At 36.0% G+C, this 24,078-nt stretch overlaps 1 protein-coding gene across 2 annotated transcripts in view; it reads left to right on the forward strand.

Annotated features, from left to right (window-relative positions):
- The window catches only part of LOC149794539 (uncharacterized), a 38,756-nt gene extending 15,295 nt beyond the window's left edge, over window positions 1-23,461 (forward strand). Inside the window, exons 4-9 of one of the 2 annotated variants that reach the window (XM_089968798.1) lie at window positions 618-689; window positions 1,469-1,616; window positions 2,928-3,077; window positions 7,600-7,788; window positions 17,928-18,116; window positions 23,244-23,461. In XM_089968798.1, coding sequence (XP_089824924.1) covers window positions 618-689; window positions 1,469-1,616; window positions 2,928-3,077; window positions 7,600-7,788; window positions 17,928-18,116; window positions 23,244-23,422 — 927 coding nt within the window. In that variant the 3' untranslated portion in view covers window positions 23,423-23,461. The remainder of the gene's footprint in view (window positions 1-617; window positions 690-1,468; window positions 1,617-2,927; window positions 3,078-7,599; window positions 7,789-17,927; window positions 18,117-23,243) is intronic. The other variant, XM_089968800.1, reaches the window with a different exon arrangement.
- Window positions 23,462-24,078: the final 617 nt, after the last annotated feature.

Consider the following 24,078-nt stretch of genomic DNA (forward strand, 5'->3'; position numbering starts at 1 on the left):
GCTATGATGTCTGCAGTATGCCAGTTTATAGTAATGTCTAGCAATGGGGCACCATGCCGCAGATATGTATCATGGATCTGTGGAACGCACAGCAGGCGAATCGTGTATTCTTTGTTGTCAATATCTTCTACAATATTGAAAGTACATTTTGTACACGTTTAAACTTGCTTTTCACAAAGATAATCAATGAACTTACCAACACAATTGGTGCATTTTTCAGAGAAGAAACAAATGAGGTAGACTTGTTGATAATAAGTGCTTGTAAAGACTTGTATCAGGCTTTCGCTCATGTGTATATTTCTTGGGGTCAAGTGAAAATTAGATTGAATTAGGTATATTTTACATCGTATAAAAAAGCGCTATACATTATTGAATTATTAGTCCTCCGACTATAAATTATAATCTCAAGGTATCGTGTATTATCTTTACCTATGCTGGCTTCTAATTGTTAAACCGGACCTTGAAAACACCAAGTCAACGTATGTGCCATTTACAGGGAAATCTATAATAATTATGAGCATACCATGTAAGAATATAATTTCCATACACTTTGTTCCCATGCAACACAAGAAAGCCTGTAATGCTGTCAATACGAATGTTGTAATTCTGTATTTTAGGAATGCTTGGTCGGTGAGGTGTTAACGACAGACTTCAGTCTTAAGTTTCGTCTAGGATGCGTCTCTAAAGATGTAAGTATCATGTACCCACAGTTATCTGGTCTCTGAAATATGCCTTCATCTTCTTTTGAAATAACTGATTGTATTCTTCCTTCTGTGAATGACTGACTAACTGATTGAGGTCTCTATTCTTTTAATTGGTCATCCTATGAATTAATGACTGAATTATTGACAGACTAACTGACTAACTGACTGACTGACAGAATGAATGAATGAATGAATGACTGAATGAATGAATGAATGAATCCACCTATATATCTATCTACCCATCTGCCCAGATGGATGTCCGTCCGTCGATTTAGCTGTGTCTTTTTGTTCATAACATTGTCTATATTAGCATGGATGTGTTTTGTTAATGACCTTCTCCACCAGTGCATCATCGATTTTGGTAGTCGCTGAGAGCCGCATTACATAGCTTACATTTCTTCAATGTCTATGTATAATTATGATTGATCCCAACAGAAACAAATAAAAAATTTTATCTGTATTTCGTGTCGAAAGCATATTTGCTTCAAACGTTATATTGATTTTTATCTTTCTGAGGGAAAATAAGTTTCAAGAAAGAACCAAGCTTTAGCAATATTTAATTACATGCTTTATAGTTACGGTACGGTGACCATTATTTGTTGTAAATGTTGAATACATATATTCCCATATTACCCATGAGAAGCAAACATTAGGTTCAATATATACGCTAATTTTAATTCGTAAGGCAATGAAAAAATACGCTGTATAGAAGAATGCATAATTGTGCTCGCTTTTCAGACACAAAGGTAATACATCTATTGTAGGTGTGCACAGGTCTGCACCTGACAGAGCTGACAGGCTTTGGGAAGCGTTTTGTGAACAGGAAGCGTGCTCTAGAAGTGGTTTGCTGTTCGACAGACAGATGTAACAGAATTAACCCGGATCACCATAATGGAACGCCTACTACAACAAGTACTCATCAATTAATCCAGTGCTTGCTAATTGTTTTAGTTATTTAAATATACAAGTTTGACCTTGAGTAATGTCTTTTCAGATAAAGACTGATATTTAAGGGACATTCGAGACATCCGTTACGAAATAACTGTATTCATTATTCTATGTTGTAACGGAGGTAACATTTTGTTAAACATGAAAGTTATCAAGAGACGTTCCCATCCAAAAGAATGTGTGACACTCGCCCTTAGATATCGCATTATCGAATATTTCAACATGAAATATTTCATGGAAGTTGGGATTCCGTACCTATTGAAAAACAAAGTCTTATTTGATTTATTTCTGCAAAATTTTAAGGCATCATTTCCGTAATAGTGCTTTTAAATCTCATATTCTCCATCTAGAAAGAAAGTGTTCAAACTCTTGACTCGCTTTATTTTTCAATCCTCTACTTTTCAAATTTAGGATGTTCGAGAAATACACACTCAATCGTCTTCATAATGGATAAACAATTCGAAGCAGTTGAAAATATATTACCTACTGACATTAATAGCATCAAAGATAACAGATAAATCCATTTCTGGCCCCACTCACGCCACCATTACAGCACTAGAAACAACACAAACCACCACACCACTTAGGACACGGGTAGTAACACGAAAGTTGTCAAGGCGGTCCAATATCACAATTTGATGCAGACACTCTAGCATTTGTATGCGCATTGCTTATTCCTGGTTCAACAGTTCTGTCCAAAGTCTTGTGGAGTGGGCTGTGAGCCCGAATATCAAGCATACATGTCTCAGTAAGAAAACATAAACGGATATTCTTTGACCGAGACTTCATTATTTTTTCTCACCAGTCATCAGACCATAATAATAAATGGGATATTAATGAAAATTATTTAACTAATTCAAAGTTTAAGACTTTGTGATAGCTTTAGAAGATAATGTGATCGTTTCATAGATATTACTGTTCTGAATGTAAGCATCAGTGGTAATTAGATCCTTTCAAGCACTATTTTCAAAATCATTCACTTCCCGTTTTCATTTGCGAGGCGGCAAGCGATAGTACGAAATAAATTTACAGATATATGGTTCCTCAGACCATGTAAAATTATTTTTTGTTATCACTGTGTCTATATCATACCTATCCTAAGTCAAAAGATATGCACTAGATCCTGTATAAAAATAATGCAATGCAGTCCATTTTCTCTATAGCTCAAATATACAGAAAATACTATATTTTAATAGTTATGTATTAAATTTGCGTGTAAATTACAGATTAATTCAGCAGCGTATCATACTATTCATTTGTTTCTTCTCTATATAGCCAGAATAACAACAGCACCCACGACCACAACTGTTGCAAGTGTTTGCCAAGATGACCCCACAGCCACCTGTAATGGAGACACGTTGCAGATCGTATGTGGGGATTCACAGTTAGCGCAACAGTTCTGCCCGAAATCCTGTGGAATTTGTTGTAAGTCACATGATGAATTTCGTTTTTACACCAAGATATGAGCATAGTGTAATCCATAAAGATAGATGTATAGTGGCATCCATGAAGATAGGTGTATAGTGTAATCCATAAAGATAGGTGTATACTGGCATCCATGAAGATAGGTGTATAGTGGCATCCATGAAGATAGGTGTATAGTGGCATCCATGACGATAGGTGTATAGTGGCATCCAAGAAGATAGGTGTATAGTGGCATCCATGAAGATAGGTGTATAGTGGCATCCATGAAGATAGGTGTATAGTGGCATCCATGACGATAGGTGTATAGTGTAATCCATGAAGATAGGTGTATAGGTAATCCATGAATAGAGGTGTATAGTAGCATCTATGAAAATAGGTGTGTAGTGGCATCAATGACGATAGGTGTATAGTGGCATCCATGAAGATAGGTGTATAGTGACATCCATGAAGATAGGTGTATAGTGGCATCCATGAAGATAAGTGTATAGTGGCATCCATAAAGATAGGTGTATAGTGTAATCCATGAAGATAGGTGTATAGTGGCATCTATGAAAATAGGTGTGTAGTGGCATCCATGAAGATAAGTGTATAGTGGCATACATGAAGATTGGTGTATAGTGTAATCCTTAAAGATAAGTGTATAGTGGCATCTATGAAAATAGGTGTGTAGTGGCATCCATGAAGATAGGTGTATAGTGGCATCCATGAAGATAGGTGTATAGTGGCATCCATGAAGATAGGTGTATAGTGGCATCAGTGAAGATGGGTATGTAGTGGCACCTATGAGGATGGGTGTGTAGTAGCATCAATGAAGATAGGTGTGTAGTGGCATCTATGAAAATAGGTGTGTAGTGGCATCCATGAAGATAGGTGTATAGTGGCATCCATGAAGATAGGTGTATAGTGGCATCCATGAAGATAGGTGTATAGTGTAATCCATGAAAATACGTGTATAGTGGCATCCATGACGATAGGTGTATAGTGTAATCCATGAAGATATGTTTATAGTGGCATCCATGAAGATAGGTGCATATTGGCATCAGTGAAGATGGGTATGTAGTGGCACCTATGAGGATGGGTGTGTAGTAGCATCAATGAAGATAAGTGTATAGTGGCATCTTTGAAGATAGGTGTATAGTGGCATCCATTAATATAGGTGTATAGTGGCATCCATGAAGATAGGTGTATAGTGGCATCTTTGAAGATAGGTGTATAGTAGCATCCATGAATATGGGTGTATAGTGGCATCCATGAAGATAAGTGTATAGTGACATCCATGAAGACAGGTGTATAGTGACATCCATGAAGACAGGTGTATAGTGTAATCCATGAAGATAGGTGTATAGTGGCATCCATGAAGATAGGTGTATAGTGGCATCCATGAAGATAGGTGTATAGTGGCATCCATGACGATAGGCGTATAGTGTAATCCATAAAGATAGGTGTATAGTGTAATCCATGAAGATAGGTGTATAGTGGCATCCATGAAGATAGGTGTATAGTGGCATCCATCACGATAGGTGTATAGTGGCATCCATCACGATAGGTGTATAGTGTAATCCATAAAGATAGGTGTATAGTGTAATCCATGAAGATAGGTGCATAGTGGCATCCATGAAGATAGGTGTATAGTGGCATCCATGAAGATAGGTGTATAGTGACATCCATGAAGATAGGTGTATAGTGTAATCCATGAAGATAGGTGTATAGTGGCATCCATGAAGATAGGTGTATAGTGGCATCCATGACGATAGGTGTATAGTGTAATCCATAAAGATAGGTGTATAGGTAATCCATGAAGATAGGTGTATAGTGTAATCCATGAAGATAGGTGTATAGTGGCATCCATGAAGATAGGTGTATAGTGGCATCCATGAAGACAGGTGTATAGTGACATCCATGAAGACAGGTGTATAGTGTAATCCATGAAGATAGGTGTATAGTGGCATCCATGAAGATAGGTGTATAGTGGTATCTATGAAGATAGGTGTATAGTGGCATCCATGAAGATAGGTGAATAGTGGCACCTACGAAGATAGGAGTTTAGTGGCAGTCATGTTCATAAGTGTGTAGTGGCATCTATGAAGACAGGTATAGTGGCATCAGTGAAGATGGGTGTGTAGTTCCACCTATGAAGATTGGTGTTTAGTGGCAGCCATGATCATATGTGTGTAGTAGCATCCATGAAGATAGGTGTATAGTGGCAACCATGAAGATAAGTGTATAGTGGCATCGAGGAAGATAGGTGTATAGTGGCATCCATGAAGATAGGTGTATAGTGGCATCTATGAAGATAGGTGTATAGTGGCACCTACGAAGATAGGAGTTTAGTGGCAGTCATGTTCATAAGTGTGTAGTGGCATCTATGAAGACAGGTGTATAGTGGCATCAATGAAGATGGGTGTGTAGTTCCACCTATGAAGATTGGTGTTTAGTGGCAGCCATGAAGATAAGTGTATAGTGGCATCCATGAAGATAGGTGTATAGTGTAATCCATGAAGATAGGTGTATAGTGGCATCCATGAAGATAGGTTTATAGTGGCATTTATGAAAATGGGTGTGTAGTGGCATCCATGAAGACAGGTGTATAGTGGCATCCATGAAGATACGTGTACAGAGGCATCCAAATTCAAACATAGCAGACATGGATCTCCTGCAGCATTGTACACCGGCTGATCAGGATCTGAAATATTTGTCTTGCACCATGATTTCAAACACTGATTGTTAATAGTAAATGTTGAAGGTTTATTAACAGACTATCCATTAGAAATCGACTGTTAAGATCAACACGTGAATACATCTTTATATAGTCTGTTTGTTAGTCATGGATTTTTGTGTGATGTATTTTACAGGTCAATGCAATATTTATTTTCCAATGTTCTCAATGCGGTAAAGTTTAAGAGTTCAGAACGTAGTCTTTGTTTCCAGCGATGAATAGTAAAAAAGAAATGTTTATATGCAGGGAAGATTTCTAATGAAAACAATTGCATCTTCCTGTGTTTACTTTAAGGAAAATTCCTCTCGACGGTTAGATCAAAGATCGTACTGTACGAGAGAGAGAAAGAGGGAGAGAGAGCAAGTTTGAATTCGAATATTGCATATGTCTGTGCATTTTCAGAGACAGAAAGAGAGAAATTCAAATATTGCAAATGTTATTAATGTGTCTGCTGCATTTTTAGTCTTACATTATAAAATGCGCGTTAGTTTTGTTTGTTTCGTACTTTTTCTTCTAATAAACATGATGTTACTAAGAGCATCCATACATTTTATCTGACATCCAAGATTATTGAACACTAGAAGACTAGCAGGTGTTGAGAAGGACGAAGGTCGAAATAAACTAACCATTCTATCAATTAATGTGTTCACTGTTTCTGAAATGCGATTCAACAGCGTTGTTAACTTGCCTACTCACTAGTACAACTAATACTAATTACAATGGCATGCAAATTATAGTCTTTTAAATTTTGCCGTGAGAGATCAACTTATTTGTTTACTGAGTTTCAAATATTTTATAATGTGTCACCAATATGTATGACAATTTGATTCACAAACGATGATCCTTTTACCTCTGATTTTGTATCAGTTATACGTACGAAGAAACCTATTAAACGTCTATAAATATATTATGCCGAAATACTTATTTTAAATAATATCGATGATAAAAAATATACGTTTTCGTAATCGTAAAGGTACCAAAATATAGAATCAACCTGACAAATGCAGATGTATGTGCTTTCCCAAACACTAAGGCAAGCGAGATGTACAGGTGTGACGTTGACATTAGACAAAGGCTCATTTGGGATTAATTGCATGGCACCAACATGGTGCTGTCCAATAAAAATTAACTTTCGACCTATATGTTGACTATCAGATTAGCCAAACATTCAAACACGGCTAAAATAGCTCAACACGTAATGATGATTATTGTAGAGATGACATGCTTTGAGACCTGATTATCAACTTAAAATTAAATCTGGGTATGTTATGTATGAATATATTGACCCTTTATATGCCGTTTAACTTATCAAGAAGGTCATTTTCGATTTAAAGAATAAGCACAACTAAAAATCCTTAACCTTACAATGGAGTTTTTGATGTGGTCTCCAGATCTCTTATTTTTGGTTTCAATGGTGACAATAAACGTTTGTCAAATTTTGCTAGTTTGAGTTTCATGCACTTTCTATGTATGTCCTATACTATAATATACCATAATAGTATGCTTATATTTTAGCAACAATTGTTACACGTATCCTTTAGTATCATTTCTTGTAAGTAAAGTAACAGTAGATGGTAGATTATTACAGTAATCCATTCTGTCTTCTGGTAGATCGGTTGTAAACATAAATGTTAAAAATATATCCTGTTTGAGGGCTTCTTTTGCTGTCATATTCAGTTTTGTAATAGTTTGATTTAGTAACATTTTACGCAACATTGATGCAACAGTTAGTACTTGTCTCCGTCATGAGGTCACAATTTACTAAGTCACTTCATGAAATTCATGTTATCTTAAAATATATGACAGCAACAAAACCTGCACCCCATGTAGCCACCACTATACACATTTCGACCACGACACCGGTCCATGCTACAACCATCGCTAGTGTTTGCCAAGACGACCCCTCATCATCTTGCAATGGAGACACACTGCCAATCGTCTGTGGGGACCCTCTTCTAGCGAGCCAGTTCTGTGCTAAATCGTGCGGAGTTTGTTGTAAGTTTTGGACGATTCATGCTGTATAAGTCAGCAACCTCTGTGAATGCCTACATTCTGCCAATAACACCTTTGTCTCCACAAGGTTGCCTATCAACATACAAACATAATGCGGAAAACCTTAAATAGTCCTCGTTTGCGTTGTTAATTATTGCAATATGACTTGAAAGTCACGTACGAAGGAAATATTCGTTAAATAGATTTTAAAACCATTGTGTCGACTGATATGTGTAAACAAAATCCGCATTCCAAGTACTAAACGTTTGCGTAATGGACCATGAGGTGAATTTAAAATACAAAATGTGTTAGTAGGTTATCCTATGGTAACCCATTTATTTTTTGAACATGTGTCATGAACGTATATACATCTGCGAAGAAATGCAATAATGCAAATCCTCACAATAGGTCCTTTCCAGTAAGAAGAAAAAAGTTCTTTTATTATCCACTTTTAATTTGCTCTTTTTTTAAATACAGTAATGGATCTTGCTTTATAAACGTTTTCTTCTGCCATGTCCAGTCTGGACATAATCGTTAATGTGATCATACATGAAGAGCTTTTCTGATTTCACTCGCTGTTCGAGCTGGACAGATGTTAAACGAAGATAAATGGATGAAGTAACCACAGGAAATGTTTTATTTACAGTTTCTCAGAACATACTACTATATCCATCTTGATGGCAACTTCGGTATGAATTGAATTGTGTTCGAAATTTTATATTGCCTTACCTCTCTTTGTTCTGCTTCTCATTTTGTGTGACGTCATAACAGACCAAGCCGCCGACCATTAATTACTACTGATGGTGCGTGTGTGTTGAAAGGCTATCTACATGGTGACTTGTTCTGGACAAATTCGTATAACTAATACGCGTCATGCAATACAAGTCTAAAAACTAAACTCAGCTAGATCGTGTGGGTGATATAACTTGTAGGAAATTATTGAGGGTTCTTTATTCTTGCGACGAAATGTAGTCTCACGTTCTTCTCAAGACAAAGATATATTCGTAAGTAAAATGAAATAATGAATTAAACCTAACGAGTCCGTGTTTATTCCAAGTTTTTTTTAAAATAGATTCCCCGATACAACTGAGCAACATATTTAAATGTACTTTTGTGCTAATAGTGTATAATTCGATTATTATCTACGACCTCACAAAGAGTGTAATTATGGATGGTAATCGGAAGAAAACGTATCAATAACTCAGGGCAATCACACCAAGCAACCCACATCAAGAATTAATTAATCCTACCATCGACTGGTGTATATATAATTCCCATCAAGGCAATGCTCACATCGACTGGTTTGTATATAATTACCATCAAGGCCATGATCACATCGACTGGTGTATATATAATTCCCATCAAGGCCATGCTCATATCGACTGGTGTATATATAATTCCCATCAAGGCCATGCTCACATCGACTGGTGTATATATAATTCCCATCAAGGCCATGCTCACATCGACTGGTGTATATATAATTCCCATCAAGGCCATGCTCACATCGACTGGTGTATATGTAATTCCCATCAAGGCCATGCTCACATCGACTGGTTTGTATATAATTACCATCAAGGCCATGCTCACATCGACTGGTGTATATATAATTCCCATCAAGGCCATGCTCACATCGACTGGTTTGTATATAATTACCATCAAGGCCATGCTCACATCGACTGGTGTATATATAATTCCCATCAAGGCCATGCTCACATCGACTGGTGTATATGTAATTCCCATCAAGGCCATGCTCACATCGACTGGTGTATATATAATTCCCATCAAGGCCATGCTCACATTCTAGAGGAAATCAGCTAGTCAATCCGATGATTATTATTATAGAAGCCAGTACTCTCAAATCTCGAGCCACGAGAAAATATCGTGGTTTGAACATGAACTTAACGATTTTGCAAGCTAGTTTATCAAATCGCATGGAGGGCTTGGTGTCCTGGTACAGAACGTTCTTAGCCAACAGGGCAAGCAATCTTCCGTTCAATCCAAATAAATAACTTGTCAGGAAATCTAAAACAAGATAGAGAACAAGTGCCCCACATACGACAAATTGTTATACCTTATATTTATTTTTAAACGGCAGTGATTCTGAAATAGAAGACATTTTTGTTGATCAACAACCGTAAGTACATCTGAGTCTCCCATATGTAAAGGTAGTGTGATTCCACTTCAAACAATCTTACATTAGCGGAATGTATAACTGATCGGACTAACATCGACACAATGTTTAGTGAATTACCAAACCTATTCTATTGAAAGAGGAGAAAATCGATTAACTCGGAAAGAAAAACACTACCTTTAATCTACGCTAGAAAAAAAAAAAAAACATTTTTCTGTTTTTGAGGCTAAATTTACGGTGCATGCAGTTTTTGAAACGTATGCATCTATCAGAATTCACAATATTGGCGATTTTGATTAAGTCATCTACGCAGCGCAACTGGTGATATTAAAGTCGATGCCACAATATAGATAAACAAAATGTTATCATCTTAATTAATTACCACATAGAGAGAAAGTAAGCGTTCATCCTGACACTCCGAAGAGTCCAGTTATTGTTACTATCAGCTCGCCCATCCCAGAAACCGCGTGATCAAATAAACAATCTGACGGAAAGGCACATGCTGCCGTTATTTATGCAGAAATCACTGCTAGACACCTACGCCAATAACCTATACCAGACGTGTCAATACACACAAACATACCTCATCTAAATGAGTATATAATTACGTGAACAAAACAATATAAACAAGAAAGAAAATAGACAGATGTAGACAAGTCGAAATTCAACAATATAAATGATGGCAGTTGAAAATATGATCAGCAACAACTATGGCATACAGATAGGAATTCGAAAGCCAGTCATGTAACATTCATTGATGGCCACAAAAAATTCAGTTCCTTTCTTGTGTGGAACAGTGAGTCAGCTGATTCTAATAGAATTTGTTTGAAAAGAGAAGAAAAAAAAAACAAGACCTCGTTCTTAAATGGCAAAAGGTTCTGGTGAAGTCTTTTTGGAAATATCTTGGAGTAGAACTGACATGTATTACAGCGGAAATATCGATAATCGAACTAAATAATCACGGATCACAGTTAGAAGAAAGAGGGCTTCATCCGACTGTGATTCTTTTTTCCATGTGAGAAAAGGAACAAACTTAATAGTGAGGGTAAATATTCCCGCAGAAGAAGCAAAACTAATAGAAAGCGAAAACTTTGTTTGGTCGAATGGTGTAGCATGTCGGCGCTGCCTCAGTTGAAACCAGCTGCGTAAAAAATACAACAACATGAAATAGAGGAAATCACGAAAACGACTACGACGAATTCTTAGAAAACAATACTAGATTGGACCAAAACATAGTAGACGAAACAAATATATCAAATAAGACTATATGATGGCTAAGATAAATATTAAAACTGCATCCATAATGAGTATGGCATTACAACTTTGACACCAATGAGTCACGAAGAAAGCACAGAGAGCAGTAATCAGCCTTGATTATTGTACATGTGATTTACTGTACAGAAAATATTGTATTTAAACTATGACTATTACAGTATTACTGACGTATACGTCTGCTTGCTTACTGATGCATGGCATAGTCCCAACTTTCTTACTTAAAACGTCTGAGGAATTATGTCCTCTTCATTATGTATCATAGTCCCAACGTTCTTACTTGGAACGTCAGAGAAATTATGTCCTCTTCATTATGTGTCATAGTCCCAACGTTCTTGCTTGGAACGTCAAAGGAATTGTGTCCTCTTCATTATTGTCATAGTCCCAACGTTCTTACTTGGAACGTCAAAGGAATTATGTCCTCTTCATTATGTGTCATAGTCCCAACGTTCTTGCTTGAAACGTCAGAGGAATTATTTCCTCTTCATTATGTGACATAGTCCCCACGTTCCTGCTTGGAACGTCAGAGGAATTATGTCCTCTTCATTATGTGTCATAGTCCCAACGTTCTTGCTTGGAACGTCAGAGGAATTATGGCCACTTCATTATGTGTCATAGTCCCAACGTCCTTGCTTGGAACGTCAGAGGAATTATGTCCTCTTCATTATGTGTCATAGTCCCAACGTTCTTGCTTGGAACGTCAGAGGAATTATGTCCTCTTCATTATGTGTCATAGTCCCAACATTCTTGCTTGGAACGTCAAAGGAATTATGTCCTCTTCATTGTGTGTCATAGTCCCAACGTTATTGCTTGGAACGTCAGAGGAATTATGTCCTCTTCATTATGTGTCATAGTCCCAACGTTCTTGCTTGGAACGTCAAAGGAATTATGTCCTCTTCATTATGTGTCATAGTCCCAACGTTCTTGCTTGGAACGTCAGAGGAATTATGTTCTCTTCATTGTGTGTCATAGTCCCAACGTTCTTGCTTGGAACGTCAGAGGAATTATGTCCTCTTCATTATGTGTCATAGTCCCAACATTCTTGCTTGGAACGTCAAAGGAATTATGTCCTCTTCATTGTGTCTCACAGTCCCAACGTTATTGCTTGGAACGTCAGAGGAATTATGTCCTCTTCATTATGTGTCATAGTCCCAACGTTCTTGCTTGGAACGTCAGAGGAATTATGTCCTCTTCATTATGTGACATAGTCTCCACGTTCTTACTTGGAACGTCAGAGGAATTATGTTCTGTTCATTATGTATCATTAATTTTCTGTTAGAATGTGACAAAGCAAACAAGCAAATGTATCTATACACTACATAGTGATTACTTGAATTGTACAAAAACATTGATACTACTGAAAACAGCTGATTCTTGAAAGGTCGAAGAGGTGGAGTATCAGTCAAGATTAAACAACAATCTGTGCCTACTCAATAAAAGAACTAAATTGCAGTAATGATCGATACATTGGTCTTGAATTAAAATCAGCGAAAGATCTCACAGTCTTTATATTTGGTGTGTATCTACCCACTAAGGAAAATATTCGTTTGTATCAAGAAAGTATTGACTCAATTAAATCCCTCAGTGAGTATTATTCGTGTTACAGTGAAGTATTTGGCATGAGGAATTTAATGTCATATACTGAGAATCACCATCATCATGGTGTGCATGGTATAAATGCTACTCGTTTACGGCATTTTTAAACAACAACGACTCGATACCATTGACTAAGTCCAAATGTTGTTTTAAATTAAAATATGATCACGAATTGGAGTCTGTTCAGGATGAGGTAGTCTCAATGTTATCTAAATAGTTTTCTAAAACGTAAACTCATTTTTCAGACATTGTTGTAAATCATGAACAAATTGACGGGTTGTGTGTACTGATGGACCTATCTTGAAAACAAAATTTAGTTGTCAAGAAATAGCCTATGTTATAAAACAGCTAGTTCAATGAAAGTTCTTGGCAATACTTGTATTCAAAACGAGCACTTATGTTACGTGGGGGACGCTTATAGAATTAATCACAATGCCTTTAATAAGGTAATACGCCAGTGTTACATTCCTGGCGATTGGAAAGTACGGTTAATTGTGCCCATATTTAAAGATGAAGGGAAGTTCAAAAAGGACCCTGACAATTATAGAGATATTTTTATGTTACCTGTATTATATAGTCTATTTGAAAAGTGATTATTTCATAGATTTGGCTAGGTGGTTTAATATCACTATATTTAACTTTAATAATACCGAGCAGCAGGGATTTCAAAGATCAGCAGTGTTTGCTGCTTTCTTAGAGCATTTGACACGGTGCATCACTCGGGGCACTTGGAAACCTGATAATCCAAGGTTCAAATATACAAAGCATTATCCTGAAGAATTAATTAAATTCCGAACCTTTCTCAATATAACGGGGCATTCGGCAAGGAAAGTGTTTTATCAATATTCTGATATTTTGTTTATATTAATAATCTTTTTCAAGAATTACAAGAGCAAACCTACCCCATCTGGGTCCACTCCATCTGGAAATACTGCAAAGCCAATGATATAACTCTGCTTGCAAACAAAACAATCCATCTTGATATACGTAACAGATACTCCCTGAAATGGAACTTCACTTTCAACCTTGTAAAAGCCGTGTATTCGTTTTAAGTCCCAACAGACAAAAATCGGAGACATTTAAGTCGAAAACAATCAATCAGAATATACGCATTTTAAATGAAACCGAACGTGTTGGAATCTTTGTTAACTCCAATATGAAATGCTTGACAAAAGTAGACAGGAGTTGTTGGGATTGTCATTGTTGATGTTAGTACCAATACTCGTAACTACGTCACTTTACATAAAACAACTGTGATACCATCCGACCTTTATGGATGTGAAGTTGTAGAGTATCAGACACAAAGCCTTAAGACCGCTCAGTGTATTTCAACATAATTGCACCAAACTCCTTCAACGATTTCATCAAGCAACATGGACAAGAATATGCGATAGCTTACTGTGGTTAAAAAGATATGTATCGCAAATTGATAAAATGAAACTAATTATGCCACCTTCCAGAAAATGTAACATCTCAAACAATAGTTCTAATCTGACTATGCATATATCTTTCTAGAAAGATGTTCCAGAACAGTAAGTCTTTCCGCGACGAACATAGCATTTTGCACAAATATAATATTTACTAATTTACTTAAGGTTTTGTTAGAGACCAAAAATGTCAAGGAAAACAAAATGGAAACAAATTATTAAACATGCTACTCTTGAGTACGAAATTGAGCGCTTTCAAAACTTGTGCCAAACTGAAATGTCCATCAAATTATCCAAAAATGTTCATAATTCTATAAAACCCTCAATTTTATAGCAGATTCCAAAAACAATAAGTGAATTACAGTTAATTGCATCCATTGCAAATGTACTGTTCACTTTTCTATCTAATACAATACATGCTTGTAGGCACTCCAGCTATTCTTACACATATATAATAATCAATGAATTTATTTGCCGTCAAAACATTGTGCGATAAATACAGATTACACAAAAATAATTTGGTCCTGTTATGTTCCTTCATAATGTATCAGATGATACATTTATTCAACATCAACTGCGTATGGAATTTCCCATTGGTTTTGGCTTAGACCAACCCTACACACTAAGAAATTTTATAATTTCTGCTTCAATTTTTTGGCATCTGTGATACATTGATTGTTTTTTGCAATTAGATCAATTTTCAAATTATCAAGATCTGGAAGACGCGTGATCGTAGAAATCATGATAGTCGTATCATCTTGCACGTGTTACTTATATCTGATTTAATTTATATTCATTTTAATTTTATTGTTTCTTTGTCAGCTTTAATTTTTTTATTTATATTATACGCTATTATAATATAATCTTGTTTAGGTCATTTGGAATGTTTGCAGAAAATCTGTTTGACCTGACACTAATTGTAATTACCTAAGACTGACCTAGTTCCTGACCTTAATTCAAAATTAGTAACAGTCACGTGAAAAAAGTTCTTTATAAAATTTATTTTATTGTGGGAATAATAAGGATGAGGTCGATGTTGTCCTGAATACGCGACCCTAGGCTTGTAAATAGTTGTTTTGAAGTAAACAACATTTATCATTTTATTAATTGAGTAAAATGATTGGGTTTTTTCGGGGCCATGCTGAGAGTACGTGATATAAACATGATTATGTGACCCTTATACGGGCACCCATTCTGCGCCTCAAAATTACTGTACAAGCATTGTTTTAGATAAATAATCTCAGTCTGTGCTTAAAACACTTGATGTCAATGTGTTCTTTTGTTGTGTCAGTCTGGAGTTATTTTAATGTGTATTCGAATTATTTTGATTCAAAAGGATTAATTTTTTTTCCTGGAAATATATTTGTGCTGAAATAGAATTCTTGAACAAAGACATTTCTCAAAACTTGTATTGGGTTTCCAACAACGGCTAATTGTTTGTGAATAACACAGAACTGAAGGCATTCCAAGACCACAAAGGATCCATTATATTTCATCGCCTTCCATCTTGGAGTCTTCGTCGGCACTCGAATTTTAATTTATTAGAACTTTTCATTATTAGTACGTCTAACATTTTATTCGTGGATTATTCTTGGGTTATTTTTGGATTTGATTCTTAAAACCGGAAGTTCTTATAATTTTCATTTTCCAGTATATTTTTCCAGGGAAATAAATTATTTGTTAAATTTTTCAAGGCTTGTTTTTTTCACACTTTCTTGTGTCACTGTTTATTCGAGCCTAAACACGTAACATAAAACACACCATTTATGGCATTCAGTATAAATGTAAATACAATTTACGATAATTAAGCGTTAGGGGGTTGCGCAAGCGTACGCCTTACGTTACAATAAATATGGTACTTTAATATGAGAATCATAATGGGAATGTACATCCATGCTAATTGTGTATAGTCTTTCGAATATCTGTATCATTTATATTTTATAATATAGCTTTATTAAGTCATTTGGGGTTGTGACATTTATATTTTAAATTTTACAATTCACTGGCTGGCTAGCACTATAGTAAAGTATATGTACTATACGTTGTAAGAAGCTCATTCATAAACAAAGGTCGATCTAGAAGGCCAAGTCAACAACTATTTAGACTACATACGCCGCGCATTAAATCGAATGGAGATCACATGAATATCACGTGAAGGTAGGATTGCGTTTGTCTTTTAGTACTATCATGCACCCCAAAGTGCTAAATGGTTCAATCGTTTGGGAAGGTCATAACATGACTGAGTTATTTCAAAATAATACTATGTAATTATTCAAGAATTTAATAGCGAATCAGACTTTGTCGACTTAGTGCTTATATAACGACTATATAATGAGAATGCACGCCTCACGTATTCTATTTTTCAATCTATCCCAGTTTTTTTTAAAGCAGTTGAGAAGAAATAATCATTTATTACTAATATTTATTCGTTGGATTAGCAGAGTGGAAAATCTTTACTTTAAACAGAGAGTACCTATTGGATTATGTGAATTTATTCAATGACTTGAAAATTTTATTAATTCTATTGGATTATAGGAAACTTTCAACGGCTTCAGCAATATTCCACGTTCACGGGAATCTCTTGAAGTAAATAAATTTGGATTTAGCAGGGTAGCACATAAACAAGTTAGAACCTCCAATGGGAATACCTTTAGACAGTTTCCGTTATAGTGAGAAATCGACAGTATAATTTAGGATAATATTCTAAGAATTCATACAAGTTATTTTCATTTCTTTCACTTTGATTTCATATTTCATTTATATTTAGGAAAATCGAATGCATGCTTGGATTACCAGTGCCTTGTTTCTTAAGTTAAGCTTCTAGCCGTAACAATAGCTATTGCATTACTTTGCATGTTTTCCTATGTTTGCATTCCTATCTCCAAAAAGAGGAAATACGGATTAATTATATGCTTTCCTAACCGTTATCACAATCGAGCTCTACAGGTGTGACTTGAGACAAACGCTCATTTCGGATCAACTTCACGGCACCTACATGGCGCCGTCCAGTAACATCTAAATTTCGAGCTGTATGTTGAGTGTCTTATTAACATTCAAGACAAAAACTCAATGTGTAATCATGATTATTAAAGTGCTGACATGTTTTGAGTTTCAACTAAGAATTAAATCAGAGCATGTTATGTGTATATATATATATATATATATATATATATATATATATATATATATATATATATATATATATATATATATATATATATATATATATATATTGACACGTTACGTGTTATATCCCTCAACAACAAGCATATTTGCAGTTCAAAGAATAAACAGAAAGAAAATTGCTTCATCTTCCAATGGAGATTTTAATGTGGTCCCAAGATTAACTACTTTCTGTTTCAATGGTGAGAATAAAGTCTTTATAAAAATTTGTTGGTTTGTAAATCGTGCACTTTTCTGCATGCCCAATACTATAATATAACATAATATTGTACTTATATTTTAATATAAATTGCTACATATTTCCTTTTGGTATCATTTCGTGTGAGTAAAGTAACAGTAGATTTTAGGTTATTATAGCAATTCCTTCTGTCTTCTCGTAGTTCGGTTGTAGACAGAAAACTCAAAACATATTCTAGTTGCGGACTTCTTCTGATTTCATATTCAGATGCAACAGTTAGTACTTGTCTCCTTCATCAGGTCACAATTTACTAATTCAATTCATGAAATTAATGTTATCTTAAAATCTATGACAGCAACAAAACCGGCACCCCACGTAGCCACCACCATACACATTACGACCACGACGCCGGCCCATACTACAACCGTAGCTAGTGTTTGCCAAGACGACCCCTCATCAACTTGCGATGGAGACACACTGCCAATCATCTGTGGGGACTCTACTCTGGCCAGCCAGTTCTGTGCTAAATCGTGTGGAGTTTGTTGTAAGTTGTGGACGACTCATGCTAAATAAACCAACACCCTTTCTGATTGTGCTTACATGCTGCCAATAACACGTTTGTTTCCACAACATTGCATATCAACATAAAAACATTCAGGAACGACTTAGATTCTTAGACTCTATTAATGCTAACTAGTCGTCTACTACCTAAATCGAGCAGGGTGTGGTTGGCAATTTGGCAGAATCTGTGGAATGGCGGTGAGGTCATATTGTGTCATGAAATACAATGTTGCTAATATTTTAGAGGCTGATGATGCGGTGTCATCAGAGTACGATTGGGTTACAATATGTGTGTATTCTTCATACAGGTCAGAATGTTTTACAATACGTGTGTATTCTTCACACAGGTAAGATTTGCTTACAGTACGTGTGTATTTTTCATGCAGGTAAGATTGGCTTACAAAAGGTGTGTATTCTTCATACAGGTAAGATTGGCTTACAATACGTGTGTATTCTTCATACAGGTAAGACTGGCTTACAATACGTGTGTATTCTTCATACAGGTAAGACTGGCTTACAATACGTGTGTATTCTTCATACAGGTAAGACTGGCTTACAATACGTGTGTATTCTTCATACAGGTAAGACTGGCTTACAATGCGTGTGTATTCTTCATACAGGTAAGACTGGCTTACAATACGTGTGTATTCTTCATACAGGTAAGACTGGCTTACAATACGTGTGTCATCTTACCATATCCTGGATATACTACTCTGATTATATAGAAAAGGTGTATGATCTTTTCAGTCTATATCGCTATCATTAGGGGTGATTTTAATATTCCAATCTATGTTAATATACAAAGGACACGAAAAGTAAAAATATTTCATTCCCTTTGGGTCGCACAATTTATTTTCTTTTGAGTATTGTTGAATTTTGCAAAGGTCATTGCTGATCATACATTTCATATTATCTTGCAAGTTGTTGTTGTTGTTGTAGGGTTTAACGCCATTTTCCAGCACACGACAGGCTATACATGGCATCCAGTATTAATGGTGGAGGAAGAACCCGGGGAAACCCCGGAAAGAACCACCGACCCAAGAGAGGCTACTGGCAAGCTTTCTCACATACCCACATTAGCCGAATCCGAGACTCGAACACACGCTGATAGAGGTGAGATAGCAGTGATCCGTAACGGAGAGCGTTTTAGACCACTCGGCTATATTGAAAGTAAGTATCTAATAGATGGCTTCGTTCTTGAAACTGCAAGGATAGGTATTGTTAAAGAATCAATGCTAATTGATGATGGTGCTTTAAAAGTGTCCGATGATATATTTACATATCGATCGTTTGAATGTCCGTCCTACAAGACATGTGATTGAAATTTCTGTCTAAAGAAGTACACTTGGAAAAAAGCTAACCCTAGAAAAAGATATGAATATGCGTAAGAATTAGACCTACTTTTAAAGTTCTGTAAGACTTTCGTCCAATAAACAAGAAGCAAACTGATTAATTATATATCAAAATAGCTCATGCTTTAGCGCTTGCGCGCAGAAAGAAGTCCCTCGTTTTAGGACTCAAAGCCTTCTTAAGCCGTACTGGAATATTGATTTCAAAGGATTGCGTAAAACCATGATTAAAATGGCAAGAATCCATTTAGACTTGAAGAGTGTATGATGGAAAAGATATATCTTTCGCCAGTAACCAAAATGCTAAAACAATCTTTTGGAAACTCAACATAAAATGCATGTTAGATTATTTTAAACACGAAAATGATGATCTTGGTAAGTTTGCAGAGGTAGTCCGAACAGTTCTGGAGAACTGTTAAAATAGGAAAACGGGAATCTAAAAGACCGTTTGAAATGCCATTTTGCAATACTGTTTATCGTGACGATGCAGATATGTTAGGTTAATAGACATTATACTTTGAACATTAAAGGGCACTTCTTTAGATTATTTAGATGATTTTGGAAATGTTTTAATAAATAGGATACACAGTGACCTTAATTATGCCGAGTTTTCAATTAATCCTCTCGGGGAGGGGGTATAGCGAAAAGGTTCTGGGTTGTAAGATGACATCCTAATAAGTACACGAGCCAGTTTATTATGCTAAGGAAACTCAACGCAAGTTGCGTTCAAATTTTCTAGGTGCATAAAATGCTCTTGATAACGTATGGTATGATGGTTTATTTTGCAAATTACATATTAATATCAACTTCAGAATATGGAATGTGATTGTCAGCTTACACTCGATCATGTATAACAGTTATTTTGTCTCAGAGAATTTTTCGAAGATTTCCTGTTTTGAAAGGAACACACCAAAATAATTTATTATCCCCGTGGTTTTACATTTCTTTTATAATGAACCTCTTGATGCATTTTCAATGTATAATTGTGGATTTGTATTTTTTTGATAATCCTTTCTCATGTCCTACATTAGCAGACGATATGCTTCTTTGACTTTTCCGAAGGTAGGCTTGAATCATTTTCTATGTGTATGCAATGAGTACAACATAAAGTGCGGAACTGGATATAATTCCAAGAAAGCTAGCGTTGCAGTGTTACAAAAGACCTGGTCTGACTACAAAAGTAACACGAGACAATGGTTCTAGAGTTTTTAGACTGTTCAAGTAACATAGTCATGTAGTCACTTAGTTGTGAATGTTTCCTAGTTTAGCACAATAGATGAAACTTTTTAAAAAAAAGCAATATCATGATCATTTCGAATTTCCTTACAACATCTAAAAAAATTGAAAAATATTCAATCTGACAATCCATCACTTGAGTGTTTCAAATTGCCGAGATGAGATGGTGATCCGACGATGGCGTATAGAACTCTCATCTTATTTTATGCATATCTCCTGAAGAATGAACCTCGAGCAGAGAAAAACTGCCAGGTCTGCTGACCTCGGAAAACATTCTTCATAAAAATATCGAGTTCCACCCTGTGATACAATGTGTGTGTGTGATTTGGATATTTAACGTAGCTTTAAAGAATTTTCAGTCATATCGCTACGATGTTTACAGTGTGGCAGTTTATAGTGATGTCTAGCACTGGGGCATCATGAGACATGTAGCGTGATGTCCCACCCAGTCACATTATCCTGACACCGGGCTGACCAGTCCTAACAATAACCTCTTAATGTTGAGCGCCTAGCAAGGCAGCTGTTAGTACCATTTTTATAAGTCTTTGGTATGACTCGGCCAGGGTTCAAACCCGCGACCAACCGCATCCGAGCCGGACGCCCAAACCACTCGACCGGATGAGACAAAACTTCGTGCATAAGTACGCGCGTGTGTGTTTCCAGTCAAAAAATATTAATGATGATGTTTCAACAGGGAAAATCTTCGATCATTTGAAGGTACACAGATATTGTAAAAACCTTTGATAATGTAAAACCCTTTGCCCCTAAATTTTAAGGATTTTATATTTTGTACCATTATGTTTCATTTTTAATAATTTTACAGTGTTATCTTCTAGTGCTATTTTTTTTTTAGGTTTACGCAGAAGACTTTATTTGCTCTTAACTGTTTTTCCATTCTTTTATATTTACAATTTTAGAACTGAGCGTATAATCGACATCGTGCAGCCGGTGTTTTACTGACGTGCAGCTAAACAGCTTCCATCCATCCATTCAGACAGACAGACAGGCAGACAGACAGACAGACAGGCAGGCAGACAGACAGACAGACCTACATACATACCTACATACATACATACATACATACGCACGCACGCACGCACGCACGCACGCACACACACACACACACACACACACACACATACCTACCTACCTACCTACCTACCTACCTACCTACATACATACATACATACATACATACATACATACATGATTTAAATGCACACACATAGACCCTAGATTTGCTGGTGTATAAATCATGGAGGAAGAAAGGCGCAAACATATGAATAAAACAAAGATACTTTGGGCCGACAGGAAGTGTCATAGAGTGCGTTTTGTATGATGCCTATTCTTATTTTCGCTTGAATCACATTGCAGGCTGTCAAATAATTACCAATCCTTGTAAACATGTAATGAAAATAGTACATATGTAGGCTTAGGTCACATCTGAAACTTTATACAACGTCAGCTTACTATGGAAGGATGCTGGTTAAAGACGGCAAAAATGATATAAAGAAAAGAAATTTAAAGAACAAAATCGTCACCTTCTATGTAACTAAAGAAATAAAGACTATAAACAATATGGGATGCATACGTTTGTTTTAGTTGAGAGTGTGATGAGATTATTGAGTATTGTGGAAATATTCTTGAATTAAATGTATTATAATAGAAGATTAAGGATGTTTTGTTTCAAAATGGTCCCACCTACCGTTCACAGTACCTCATCTTAGTTTAGGTAAGTATTGAAAAGTTTGAAAGCAAAATGTATTAGATGTAATTATTTCTTTTTTATTTATTTCAGTTTGTTATTTTTGAAGAAAGTCATTACTTATATCATATCGACAAACTTTTGCACAATACCCAATTGATGAGCAGGCTCGTTGTTCCATTGTTGCTTTACTTCCGCACATTTTAAAATTGGATGGGTGTACGTGGTTTTGGGAAACAACTGCAACAACTACATTGAAAATACACAGCTAGTACAATTTGCATACTACACATTTGAAATTCACCCTTAAAACGGATATGGGGAACGAAGCTACTAAACGAAGCTACTAAAGATTTTAAACAAGGTTTAAACAGAAGCTCAATAGTTGAACTTTAAGGATTCTTTATCTTTGGACCAAACACGAAGACTAAAGATAGTTGATTACAAAATACTGATAAAATATGAAAGTGAAAATCAAATGCTGAAAAACTGCAAATGACAGTGTTTAATTGCCTCTGCTTTGGTGTGGAGATAATACTGATCTGAGCTTGAGTTTCCAATCTTGCCAATCAAAAGCGACTTCACACATATTAAGTTATCTGTGACTGATTGACATAGGTTCCCTTCTACATTTAGTATGTATGTCTGAGAGAAGAACCTGTAGAAGGTACAATTATTTGCTTTTACAACATTACAAAGGAGATATTTTTGGCATACATCTACCATGCTGTAATGTATTGCGACTGAAATTTCTAACATGTGGTAATTATAGTATGCGCATTCTAAGCGAACCAATACTGAAAATAATTTATCTTTTCAGCGGCAGTTACTACAAAGCACGTGGTACCTACTACAAAGCACGTGACCACTACTACCGCGCCCGCTCATGGTTGTGCTGATGATCCAGACTCCAGTTGTGAATTGGCTAAGGATATTGTTTGCGCCGATCGTGATCTGAGCACGAAATTCTGTAGAAAAACATGTGGACTTTGCTCATAAAATGTAACTGTTTTTAACAAATAAATTAAACAGAAATTACCAAGTTATTTCGTTCCCAAAAGTATGAGAGGATAGTAGTATGGCACAGTGCAGTGATAGGGTGAAAATGTACCTCTGTGTCTATGGCGACAACATGAATAAACATTATGACCTATATTTTGAAACATGGCATCACAACAATGGAACTTTAACAATTTCCATACTGCCTGTATGTTGACAAGGAAGAAACGCATTTTTTAACATAATATTGACCTTTGACGCTTTAGATGTTTATTTGTGTGTTAAATGGATGGGCCTGTTTGGCAACAATGGGAATTCAACATTAGTCCATGGGTTTAACTTTGTGGGCTTTTACGTCGTCAAGAGTAAAACTGATATGAAGAATGTCGTCCATATATTTAACAAACACTTTGACTGACCAACACGTATAGTGTCGAGCACCCTATACTTACTGTCCAACACGCCGCTTCGAGTGAACAACAACGAGTCATCTTCTAACCAACCACTTACTAACTATCCAATACACCTCTTGGAGTGACCAACACCACACACTTATTAGGCAACGACAATGGTATGATATAAAACAAGGAGGAATGATGTGATGTGTTGTGCTGCTTCGCTTGGCGCTCAGCTTTAAGAGGTTAGTGTTAGGACTG

The sequence above is a fragment of the Sinohyriopsis cumingii genome, chromosome 8 (assembly GCF_028554795.1).
Source record: "Sinohyriopsis cumingii isolate HCF-2022 chromosome 8, ASM2855479v2, whole genome shotgun sequence".
In the NCBI taxonomy this organism is placed as follows: domain Eukaryota; kingdom Metazoa; phylum Mollusca; class Bivalvia; order Unionida; family Unionidae; genus Sinohyriopsis; species Sinohyriopsis cumingii.